This window comes from Mustela nivalis (genome assembly GCF_964662115.1).
Source record: "Mustela nivalis genome assembly, chromosome: 14".
Lineage (NCBI taxonomy): Eukaryota > Metazoa > Chordata > Mammalia > Carnivora > Mustelidae > Mustela > Mustela nivalis.
This window is the reverse complement of record NC_139033.1, coordinates 37,546,142-37,558,935: the sequence shown is the minus strand read 5'-3', so window position 1 is coordinate 37,558,935 and position 12,794 is coordinate 37,546,142. Positions and strand designations below refer to the sequence as shown.

Genomic DNA, 12,794 nt, shown 5'->3' with positions numbered 1-12,794 from the left:
GCCCTTAGGCTTGACTAACCTTTAGTAAGAGAAGTCAATTGATAATTGATATCGCAGCTTTTTTGTTTTAAGAAACCAAATGCTTCTTATGCTTCCTGCTATGAATTGTCAATATTCAGTGCTACATATGACTTCCTTCAGATTCATTATTGTCATTAAGCCTTGAGCTTTTTGTTTTTGTTTTAAATTTCTTTTGCTGACTTCTTTATATGTGGACAGTTTTAAAAGCTCAAGCAGAGTTAATTTGAATTTCTCAATTAGTTATAAAAGTAGTTCCAGATTCTGCAGTCTCAGCTGTGAGGTAGTCTGAATGAAGTATTTTTTGGTGGTGATGCCAAGATTTTTAAAGCATAGTAAATCTGATTCCTTGATCTGTCTAATAGTATTCTTGATTTTTGTGTATGTATGCTCACAGAATTTATTAAAGGAAAATGTAAATTCTTTTTCCTTATTCCTGTCATTCAAGCAGTAGTCCAAAAAAGAGTCTGTTTATTTACTTCATTAAAAATAAACTTATATATATTGAACATTATTCTGTTAAGAGCTATTGTACTTATTCTAGTAGTTTTCTCAGTAGCATTTCTAGTTTCCTTTATGCTTGTGACTTACAGAAGATGGAGTTTAATCCCACTACTTACTTGACAAGATTAGGATAATGATCACTCAGTATTGAACTTTTATTCATTTGTATTAAATTTCCTCAACTCTCACTCTACTGTCCTCTCACTTAAGAGTAAAATCAGGTATCACAGCCTTTTCAGGGATGATAATAATAATTTCTTTTTTTTTTTTAAGTGAAATTATGGAAAATTCCCAGTTGTTGGAAGCCACCAGAGGAACATTGTGAACAATTTTGGTGGCATGAAAGTTAAAACCTGAAAATTTACTCCCTGCCATCCAGGCTCGGCAACTTTTTTGCATGAGGAAGTGAATATTTGATAGGCCATAGTAACTGAATTTGTAATTAGAAATGATTTATAAAATGAAAAATTTATTTAATAGAACATAAAAATATTTAAGATTTGTTCACAAGATTACAGTAGAATTCTTATATCTTAGGAAATGTGCAGTTAAGAATAGCTCTGTTTATTTCATAAACATAACATAAAATTATTATCATTTCGTAAGGGACAGAAACAGGTCTGTGTATAATAAAAACAATTATAATTTCCCAGATGAGACTTTCATATGTGCAGAATGTGCTTCTTAGGGTATATAGAATTGGATTTTTTTTTTAATTTTTTTTTTTTACTGTTCATGTACTTTCATTTCTACTGGTTACTACCTCACACGTGCCTGATTGACATTATGATGCATTTGTGTGGAAATTATGAAAAGTTGTTTTCATGCAGCTGTCCTGCAGTTACAAAGGAACTTCACTGCATGAAAAACAAACATATCATTCAGGGGACAATGCTTAATCTGTTCAGGAGCCCAAACCTATTGCTGTTCAATGACAGAAGAAAGGAAAGGGATTAATTTGAAGATACTTGTGCATGACATATGGTAATTTCTCCATAGGAAGGAAGTGTCAAATGGTGACCTCTAAATCTTACCATTGACCTCCAGTTGTAGAATGTGTGTGCCATACGGTCTTTTTGCCTTTTCATATGATAATTGAAGCTGAAACATTTTCCTGGGTAATATGAATTTTTGGGGGGTGGGATGGGGTTGCTGCATGTATTTGATGAAGATTAGAACATTCATAGTAATTACTTTGAGAACACAAACATGGGTATCATAAAAATATTTTTTAAACTAAAAATGAAGCTATGTTAGGATTCATACAAAAGTTGTTTAGTATATACTTTATAAGTTGGCAGATTTTAAATTGTATTTTTATCAAAGGAGTGTGGAAAATTGAAATGATTTCAGTGGATGTTGGTTTGAGATATTAAAAAATAATTTACATATAAGGTTAGGAAATAAATCATTAGAAAAATGTAATTGGGGGGCGCCTGGGTGGCTCAGTGGGTTAAAGCCTCTGCCTTCAGCTCAGGTCATGATCCCAGGGTCCTGGGATCGAGCCCCACATCGGGCTCTCTGCTCTGCGGGGAGCCTGCTTCCTCCTCTTTCTCTCTCTGCCTGCCTCTCTGCCTACTTGTGATCTCTGTCAAATAAATAAATAAAATCTTAAAAAAAAAATGTAATTGGCAGTATGACGACCAACTTAAAAGTTTTCAGTATGTGATACATTTTAAAAATTGAATTACATTCTTGCTAATTCTTAATATGTCTGTCATTTTTTACTTATAGCCTTACTTGTTTTAGAACTGTTTTTGTATCAATTGGTACATCAATAAATTAGAATATTAAGTAGATTTTGGTTTTAAGAGGAATTTGAACTACACTGTGATTGCTGTTCGGTAAAATATATCCTTTCCCTGCCGTAATCCTCAACGATCATGCCCTTCTGATGAAAACATCATTTTTCAGTTCTCCATTTACTATATTTTGCCAACTTTGTTTTTCATTCTTCACTAATATTGAGCTTTTTTTCAGAAGCCGCTGTACCTCAATTCTCTCCTCTTTATTTCTTCTGTTTTCTCTGCAAGTTCCTGCTCCTGTCATTTCCGCTCGGTCTGATGCTGACCACTCTGGCTCTGACCCTGCTTCTACTCCTGCTTTACATACCTGTTTCTTAGTAAATGAAGGTATTCTCTCTCAACTTCCTAACAACTCCCTCTCAGTCTGTGCTTTATTCTGATATGACATGTTCTTTTTATCCAGTTTACACATTTATCTGCTTTGTTATATATGAGATCCTAAATTTTCCATTTTTTTTTTACTTTATTTGCTAATGTCAGTGATAAGGGCCAGCTAGGAAAATGTAATGCTGCTCGTGGCAGGTGTACACTGTGTTTCTCGTAACCTCCAATGCCATTAAAGAAGGGCAAAGATGCTAATCTTTGATGTGAAGTAGGTATTAAAAAGTGGATTGGTTTTCATAATGATGTTTGCTATGTGATCTCTGGTGTTAGAACTAATGAATCTGTTTTGCATGTTTCATTACTCTGAGGTTAGAGGGAGAGTGAGGGGTCTGTTTACATTATCATTAGAGAAGCCTTCAGAATGTTGATCAGCACCTATGATGATAAACAGAGGAATTCGCCTGTTTATCCTCCTTACTATTTCTGTTTCTGGATGAGGCAAAAATCCAAGGTGTAGTTAGGCTATCATATTATCCCGATGGAGTTAATGCTAGGTTAAAGTGTTTTTGGAACTCTGAAAATGTGAATGGAATCCACAAACCTTTTTTCCCCAAGAGCCACCATAGGGTTATTTATACTGCCTGGAAGCCTAACGGAACTTGTGAGCTCTGAGTTCTATCCACTGTCTTCATTATGGGCTCTGTCTTCACCAGATGTATAATATAAAAGGAAATTTTATAAAATCTCAAGTGTAATCCAGATTGATTCTGACTCTTCACTAGAAAGCAGTATTAACAATACATTCAAATGGAAAGAATGGCGTAGTATCTGAAAAGTACAGAGCCCATGTTTGACGTACCACTCATTTGGAGAGAAAACATGGGAGCACAAAAGTATAACTCATTTTTTGTTTGGCTTCCCTATCATAGACATGTGCTAAGGTTAGTGTGCTAGGACTGGATTTTAACAAAAATAATTCAGGTCAAATTTGTTAAGCTATTGTGAAAGAGTAATTTGTTAGTTCAAAAAAAAAAAAAAAGCTTTTGACTCTGGACCGTGGTGAGAATCACTGTCCTATTAAAATTCAGCTCATAAATAACACTTCACATGTTTATGAGACATGTAATTTATATTTACATATATGTGTGTGTATAAGTGTGTGTATATATATATATGTATATACTCTCTCTATATATGTATATATACCCTCTATTGAAAATAAATTGGAATCTAAAATGTGTGTGCTCATCATCTTAATCATTTAATTATATATTCTCAGTTGATGAGAATTTTCTTACTGGAAGGATAAATCTTTAGATAGGTGGCTTATCTGTTACTCACTTATTCTCTCTCTTCTCTCTGTCTCTCTTCTTTAAGCAATCCTAGTAATTATTTTGAATTTTATGATAGGATTCTTTTTGTTTTAGATTATTTCCAAAACAATGATTTGTTAAAATTCTGTGATCACTTATATATGGTAGTAATTGCTTTTTTGCATTCATTTTTGATTACTTGTCTTTAAGTGTTATCCCCTGTGGATAATGGTAATTATTGTGGATTAATAGTAGCTTCATACATGATTTCGGAAGACTGAGGCATTTATTTTGTATATATTTTTCAGACCCCTTTGGTTGAAATGCTTATTTGAGCATGTCTGGATACTGTTACTTTTAGATATTGCAGTGGCTTCCAGTGTTTATTTTCTTTAAATAATCAAGTTCCATATTATGGATTAGAATTTTGGGAAAAAAAAAACTTTTATTCCTGTAGATTAAAGTTAGTGATAGTTAAGATGTTGTCAATTTTGGATTATCTGGTTTTTATTTTATGAAATGTCTGAATTCATTTTTCCTCTCAAAATTGATGTTCTGTTACTTACTCAGTTATGATTGTGATTAAATATCTGATTCATTTAGTAGGAAAAGAGATCAATAAGTATTAATTAAAGGCCCTGTGATAGACAAGGGGAGACATCTCTGTTGACTGACAAAGGTGGTCATACACAGATGGCCAGGCCTTAGCAGACATGAACTTAACTTTGGATATCTATGTGAATGCCCTTTTAACTGAAAGTAGTTTCAAGTCTACAACTCTAGTACATTTTTATTTCTATTTTTTCTCAATTCTGATGGTGTTTTATTTTAGAGGGGCTGTTTAGAAATATGTTTTCCTTGTAGAATTTGTATATACTTTATGTGGAAGTTTATTTTTGTGTAAGACTTTGAGATTTCTTGTAAGTACCTATTACAAGATTTAGAGATAAACTGCATTTGCTATAATTTGTAAAAAATATCTAATAAATTGTAATCATTTCTAATATAATTTAGCACATTTGTCCTTTTTGATTTTTGGTTTATTTAAAGAAATGTCTTTGAATTAGGGAATGCTAAAATGCTTACAGTATTTGTAATATGTTACATTTTTAACAGGATGGAGTCAGTTGGCTGCTATGCATTGTGTGATGCTACCAGACCTGCTGGGACTGGATAAATTTCGGCCCCCACTTCTAGAGATGCTGGCCCGAAGATGGCAGGATCGGTGCTTGGAGGTAATATTGATGTGGTACGGATAGATAACAAAAACATGAAAGCAGTAGACAAGTGTAAATTTGAAACGAAATGCTTAATATTTATCTAATTTCTTTTCACCTGTTTATTTCATAGAAAATATGGATTCATGATTTTTTTCCAGTTTATGTGTGAGTGGTAATGTTCCAACTTGCACGTTTGTTTACTTTTGAATCCAATGAATAATTAACCAAAGGTTTCATATACTTTATAGGACTGTTTCTTTGAGTGTTAGTTTCTATAGAGAGTGTTCTGTATAGATTAACATACATGCATGCTCACGTACATACACCCAACTCCCTCAAAATCACACATTGAGGTATAATCGCATCAGCAAATTCTAAGTGAATAGCCCTTGTCCAATGGAAGATAATGCGTTATAATAAAAGAAAGTCTTTGGAATTCGAAGAGACCCAGGTTTAAATATCAGTTCTGCCAATTATTAACTTTGTGACCCTGGACAATTTACTTAAGCTATTTGAAGCTCATTTGTAAAGTGGGGATAATAATATATTCCTCATGGGATTGCTGTCAGGATCAAATCAAATAATGCAAGTAAAACAGTACAGAGCCTGACACATGGTAGGAGTTCATAAATGGGTAGCTATTATTTTGTGTTAATGGACTTATGCTGTATTAGACATCGCTTGAATATAATATCACCAGGGACTTGGGAATGTTTTATGGATAGAGATTTCCTTTATTATGGCATTTGACCTATCTAGCTATAGCAGTTTGTATCATTCAAGATTTCAAATTTATCAAATATAAATATTTCCCCCATCTGGTTTCTCTTCCCTCAATTTTAAGTAGAATTGTAGCATACTAAAATTTCATGGTTTTGCATTGAATAGTATCTGAATTCACTTCAAAATCAGTTATAATTAAAAACAATTTTTATTCAAACTCTTATCAGACATTGCTGAGTTACCTTTTCAGTGACAAAGAGTAAATAAATTGATTGATAGACCACTTGACAGTTGAAGAGCTTCTTTGACCTCATGCTTGTGGTAATTTGCCAAAATAAAACTCAACTAAAATTGAAAGATAAAAGTGTGCCACATTGAAGGACAAACTGAAATGATGTAACTTTGAGAACTTGTTTCCTTCTATAGAACTAATGCCATTACACAGGATTGTATTTTGCCTATTTGTTGAAAACAAATTGTTTAAACATGTCTTAGGTATACAGGAATTGTATACTTAGTGTATAAAGAAATTTACTAGATAAGGTTAAATTTCTTGAGGCTAAAAGAGAAGACAGAGTTTAACAGTTCTAACAGTGACTTTTAACACTGACAACTATTTGGAAATTTAAGGTGAAAATCAAAGTACAGGAGTGTTTTAAAAGCTTTGGAAAATGAAGTTTTAAACCCAACCTGCATAAATGTACGAATATAATTCTATTAGCGTTAAAATACTGAGATCATTCATTAAAATGTCTTTGATTTTGCTCACATCCGTTTATTCAGTATTTAATTCATTCCTTGGTTTGTAGTTTTTCTCTTGTAAATAAATGTGGCTTGTATATTTCCTAGCTTTATTTTGTGATGAACTTTCTAGTTTTTAAACACCTCAGCAACTGACCTGGTTCCTATTTTTTCATTTGGCTCCGTTTCCTTCTCAGGTCAGAGAAGCCGCCCAGGCCCTGCTTCTCGCTGAACTGCGCAGAATTGAGCAGGCAGGACGGAAGGAAGCCATCGACGCCTGGGCCCCTTATTTACCTCAGTCTATGGACCACGTCATATCACGTAAGAGTTCTACCAAAGCTTTACATGCTTAAACATACAGAAGTTCTAAACTCACAGATAGGCTTGTTACTGCCTCTCAATAAAAGTGAGTCATTTGAAGTGAAAATAAGGGAGCCTTGACTTCTACGTGTTCACTTTCGAATCCCTGTGGTTTGGAGTTTGGTTTAAAAGAATGCATCTAAATACTCTCTGATGGACAGACCTCTTACGAAATTAATCCCCAATCAAAAAGTCCTGCTCTTTTTCACAGTAACATCTGTCTCTGTTGCATGATTATGTTCACGGATGCCGGCTTGTAGATCCGATCTGATGGTGTGCACGTGCAGTATAAGGCAGGGCCTTTCGAAGTTGAGGTTGGAATTGTGAATCCTTAAGAAGTAAAAATTGGGTAGATTTAGACCAGTGTACTCTTGGAAAAGAAAATTAAGCAAGAATTTTCACAGACAAATCTTTCAAAAGAATATAATTTGAATGGACTGAGAAAGGCCTTGGGAAAAATTGTTGGAAGTGGTTGAATGTTTTTTGTAGAATCAGACCTTTGTGATCCTGCTGCTAGGTCAAGTGGTCATTGAAGAAAAGTTGTGTTATGCTATTGTAGTTTTTTTCTTTTTAGAAAAGTGTGCTTCATCCCCAATTCATCATTTGATTGATTTTTTTCTTCTTCTTCTTCTTCTTCCCTTTTTTTTTTTTTTAAAGATTATTTATTCATTTATTTCACAGAGAGAGAGAAAATAAGCAGGGGGAACAGCAGAGGGAGAGGGAGAAGCAGGCTCCCCACTGAGCAGGAAGCACCATGCAGAGGTTGATCCCAAGATCCTGGGATCATGACCTGAGCTGAAAGCAGATGCTTAACTGACTGAGCCACCCAGGTGCCCCGATTCTTTATTCTTCTAAAGAAGAATTCAGAATTAAAGTTTTAAACTGTTACATTGAATATAAGATAAAATCAGTTTTACTTTTTAAGTTAAATTCTCAATGAAACTTACAATCTTTTACTATGAACATTTGGCCTAGGAGCGCCTGGGTGGCTCAGTGGGTTGAGCCTCTGCCTTCGGCTCGGGTCATGATCCCAGGGTCCTGGGATCAAGCCCCACATCGGGCTCTTTGCTCAGCGGGGAGCCTGCTTCCCTCTGTCTCTCTGTGCCTGCCTCTCTGCCTACTTGTGATCTCTGTCTGTCAAATAAATAAATAAAAAATCTTAAAAAAAAAAAGAAAAAGAAAAAAGAAAACTTGGCCTAGGTTTTGGATGGATTCATTTTAAGTGATTTTGGCTAATACCAAATTCTTAGTTAATAAGGTACTCACTGTACATGTCAAGACAGACAATACATGATTGTATAAGAAGGATATGAAAACAAGATTCAAAAGGGACTATAATTGTTATACCTGGTATAAGTCTACCTGATGTTTGTCAGTGGTAACTCTAGTGGTTGTTTTAGGTATTTGACCTTTGATATTTAACCTTTCTCAGCCTCACTTTTATCATAGATGAAATGAAGATGATAGTGAGACTGTAGGGTTATTCTGAGTTTGGAATGAGTTAATCTTTGGTAGCATATGGAACAATGTCTAGGTAAAGATTTTTATATTAAGTACGCTCATAATCTGTAAAAATGCAAATAATGTGTTTTACATATGACCATAGCATCACACATTAACAACACTAATAAAAATTTTTTAATCTGTTTAGGTAACAGAATTTACTGAGATAATACTGATTTTCATTTGCTTACTAGGAATTTTTCCATTTTAATAAAAGGAAATTGAAAGACCAGAGTCTTTAAACATACGGACTCTATGAAAGGCATTAGGCTTAAAGCTCTTACTTAAATGTGTATAGGTTTTAATATCTTTTACAATGTAAAAAAATGTTTAAAAGAATAAGACTAGGATGAAAAAGCTTTGCTTTTGAGCATTTGAAGAATCAGTCACTTGTGGCTCTCAGCTTCAGAATCTGAAAAATAGAATTAGCTCATCAGCTCATCGTAAACCTTATTGAGTAAAAGATGCCCCAATATAAGGACAAACTATGAGACAACATTGTGTGAAAGGAGGATTAGCTCAAATATCTACTCATTCCTCTACCCCCAACACCATTTTAAGATCTAAGGATGCTGGAGGAAGCAAGATGCTCCAATTAAAGGACAAACCTAGGCTGAAGGTGTGAAACAGTAGCAAACCATTAGAGATCCTTTTGAAAGGACAACGCTGCTATGGAAGTATGAGGAACTGTTTCAGGACACCTTTGTTTGGAATGGACTACAGTGGGAGAGTGGACTGAAGTAGATGGAGAAGCTACTACAGAAGGGATATGGGACCCAGACCTAAATGTACATAGAGTAGAATAAAAGGTATTTCTAAGGCTTGATTATAGATTACATATCAGGATCTAAGGAAAACACCAAAGATGTGTACAGTGTTGTGTTCTTGACAGTTTGGGTAGAAAGATATCTTTAGTGATGGTGGTGAATTCCATTTTATTTTCTTTTTCCTGGAAAGAGAATGAGTTAGCTACAAGATAAAGGTGTAATATGGTCTCAAATTACTCCCTGAAGCAATGATGAAAATGTATATGTTGCTAGGTGAGAGGTCTATTAGAGAGTCCCGAGAGGATACAGTATAAGTAAAATAGTGACAATGCCTACCATTAATTGAGCACTCTCTCTGTCAGGCTTTTGCTAAGTGCCTGGTCTGTGTTACTTCATTAAGCCACTGCAATAAGCCTGTAAAGTAGCACTCATGTCACTACCAGCCCCCACTTTTTTCCCCCAGATGAGTTAGTTGAGGCCAAGAGATTAAAGAACTTTCTTAAGGTTCTTCAGTTACTGAGTGACTGTCAGACTACAAAACTGATTTCCCTCACCACCATTTATTCTGTCTTGCTTCCTCCGGCATCCTTAGATCTTGAAATGGTGTTCGGGGTAGAGCATTGAATAGATCTGAACTAATCCTGCTTTCGCACAATGTCATTTGTAGCCATATTAAACTTAACAACAGCAACAACAGTAACTTGGAGCAGAAACGTGCAACTGTGAGAAAATTACTCTTCATTGTGAGAAAGTGGTTCTCATCGTTGTTTAAGCATAAACTTGGTTGTTCTTAGGTCATATTTAAACCTTTCCATTTATGTAAATTGAAGTCCTGTTAGTTACCTATAGTATCCTGGAGTTCCTTATAAATTAGCTGAATATTGGCTCACTTAAAATTTTAATCTTATCATCCCGTTATTTTTAGTGAAAGAACAAATTCACAGTCTACATATAATTAAAACAGCTTATACTAATGACTCTTTCTATAATATAGTAATCTATTCTGGAACTTTTACATTGTCTGAGTGTAAAATGAGTTTGCTTTACTGGGAGCTTTCTGTTTTAATAAATGAATGTCAGACTGAAGGAGTGAGGATTCTGAATGTGCGAAAGGAGAAGAAAGCATACAACAAATGAGAAATGACCACATAGGGCTGTTGAACAGATTTGCTGTCCAAAGGGATCAAAAGGTTATGGAGCCAGCTGCTGGACAGCCCACACCTGCTATAACGTGTTCATAGGGCGGTCGCCTCTGTTGTGGTCAGTAGTGTTTGTGGGGATGATTTTCGGAGCGAGTTAACAGCATAAAATGTTCTTTTAGGAACTTAAAACCTATTTTTAGCATAAGAATCTTCTTACTTAAGTAGGTCAAATATTAAAGGTAAACTATTTACTATGGTAAATACACTATTCATCAGATATTTTCTTATAATTTAATCAGCCTAAGCATTTAAAAATGTGCAGTAATTACCTAAGCAATATTGGCAGCTCCTAAGTTATGACCTAAGAGTCCCTTCGTTGGATGTTTGTCTGAGACCCAGAAAATGCTTTTGCTTGAAGAGCAGAATGTGCTACTAGGCTGGTGGGCTTTGAAGGTCCCTTCATCTTACAGCTCTGGAGCCTGAGGTTGAAAACGGGAAGTAACCCTTCTCTGACTGCAGCCAGTAAGTAATTGAGCTGGGACTAAGATGACAACTCAAGTCCGCTGGTCATAGTGAGTGGGGTCTTCTGGAATTGTATTTAGGTACATTATGTGATAAAAGCCTTTTGTAGGTTTGTCTGAGAATGTAATGAAAGCAAGGGGCCAGAAGCCAGTTGCTTTTCTTAGGACTGCGGAGAGTAGTAAAGGAGAAACTTCTGGACAGCACCCAGCACGGCCGATTATACGCGTAGTGAGTGTTGGCTGACTGACCCCTTTCCTTTGCTGTGCTGGTTTCTCTACTTTTGTTCTTATTGTCACTGCCTCAGAATTCACTTGAATTTGTATTGCTCAGAGATTCTGGCCGTAGACCAGAAATCACTGGGGAGGAAAAAGGAGCAATAGTCTGCCTTAACTGCAAAGCCAGTTCACAAATTTTCATAAAAACCAAGTCCTTGTTGAGTGATTTGAGAATTTTGCTTCAGGTAATGGAGTTCTGTCCCAGATCGGATTAGGAAACATTTTATCCCTTATAAATGCAGGCAGTATGTAAACTTTTGATGCCTGATTTCTGATTGAAAATTTGAGGATAAGTGCATTGTGATTCTTACTGTAATGGCTACAGGACCGGAATTCTGAATATTTCGTACATTCTAGTGATGGTGACTTATATAAATATTGTAAATGTTTTCTGAGTTATCACTCTTTCTCATGTTTTTATGATCATGTTTGTGTTACAAAATACTTTTTAGAAATTCTGTTGCTCATTTTGAGTAAGAAAGGGTTAATGTTATTTTGTGAAATGTGTTAGAATCCAGATGAAGATGAAATGTTTTAAGTTGTCTCAGATTTACTTTGAAGGGAAGATACTGTGTAGAACGCACCTTTATATATTTCTTTTTGTGACATTCTGCATGTAGCATTTTGATAATTGACTTTTTTATGAGGTCAAGCTCCTGCTAGTTTATGAAATACACCCGCGTTTGCCCTTCGTTCCAGGCAGTGACTACTTGGAGGTAAATGCTGATGGTTCCTGATTTCCTTTGGCCTGTGATGCAGGGTGACCTTATAGGGCATGAGGTCACAAGCGTAATTATTTCTCGTACGTTGTATTCTGCTTGCGCACTGGGGCTCATCTCCTCCTTTAATTTCAGAAACATTAAACACATAAAAGTTACTACCATTATATAAATCAAAATCTCTTCTAAAGAGGGTGCTATTGTAATTGTATGCAGTTATGACCAATGTAGTATTAATTTGCAAATTTATCGTCTCAGATATTGATAGAAGGATGTGTAACACATCGTGTTTAATACATATTGATGTCATCAGAAAGAACAATCCTTTGTTCTTATCGAGGCCCTGCCTTTTTAGCTTCCTTTTGTGCTAAGGTTACCAGGGTTAGGCTCGTCTTTTTTATCCCCCTTGGAAACAGAATAGGATTTCTTTGTTCAGTGAAAGACACTCCTAGTAAATGTTTTGGGTTTGACTTTCAACAAGCCACACTGTAGTACCTATTTTAACCTGGAATTGAAGTCACTTTCTGATGATTATAAGGTAGTGGTCATTCTGAGCACAAATGTGGATGGACCAACAATATACAAGAAGGTAAGACGGAACTATATATTATAGAGGTAGTGGAAAGGTCTCTTGTAGCTAGTAAAAATTTAAATATTAATGCATTCTGTGGTAGGCAGATATTTTCAGGGTTTGCTGGGGAAAGGATGGGGAAAGGCTAGAAACGGTGTTTGCTAAATAGGATTTAAGTGAGTCCCTCCTCTACCCCCAAAAGGCCTTAACACAGCATTCCTTCCTTCTTTCTTTTTTTATATATGCCTCAGTTATTTGGAACTCTCTAAGGAATGATTTTCTAGATA

The 12,794-nt window shown here is 35.2% G+C and overlaps 1 protein-coding gene and 1 long non-coding RNA gene across 5 annotated transcripts in view; both read left to right on the top strand.

Moving 5' to 3' along the window:
- LOC309848361 overlaps positions 1-12,794 on the top strand; it is an 801,917-nt gene that overhangs the window by 157,146 nt on the left and 631,977 nt on the right. The window lies entirely within an intron of this gene.
- Positions 1-12,794, top strand: part of WDR7 (WD repeat domain 7) — a 362,265-nt gene that overhangs the window by 122,006 nt on the left and 227,465 nt on the right. For 2 of the 4 annotated variants that reach the window (XM_082699835.1, XM_082699837.1), the window contains exons 17-19: positions 2,556-2,654; positions 5,081-5,199; positions 6,846-6,969. In XM_082699835.1, the coding sequence (XP_082555961.1) occupies positions 2,556-2,654; positions 5,081-5,199; positions 6,846-6,969 (342 nt within the window). The remainder of the gene's footprint in view (positions 1-2,555; positions 2,655-5,080; positions 5,200-6,845; positions 6,970-12,794) is intronic. The other 2 variants (XM_082699836.1, XM_082699838.1) reach the window with 1 other exon arrangement.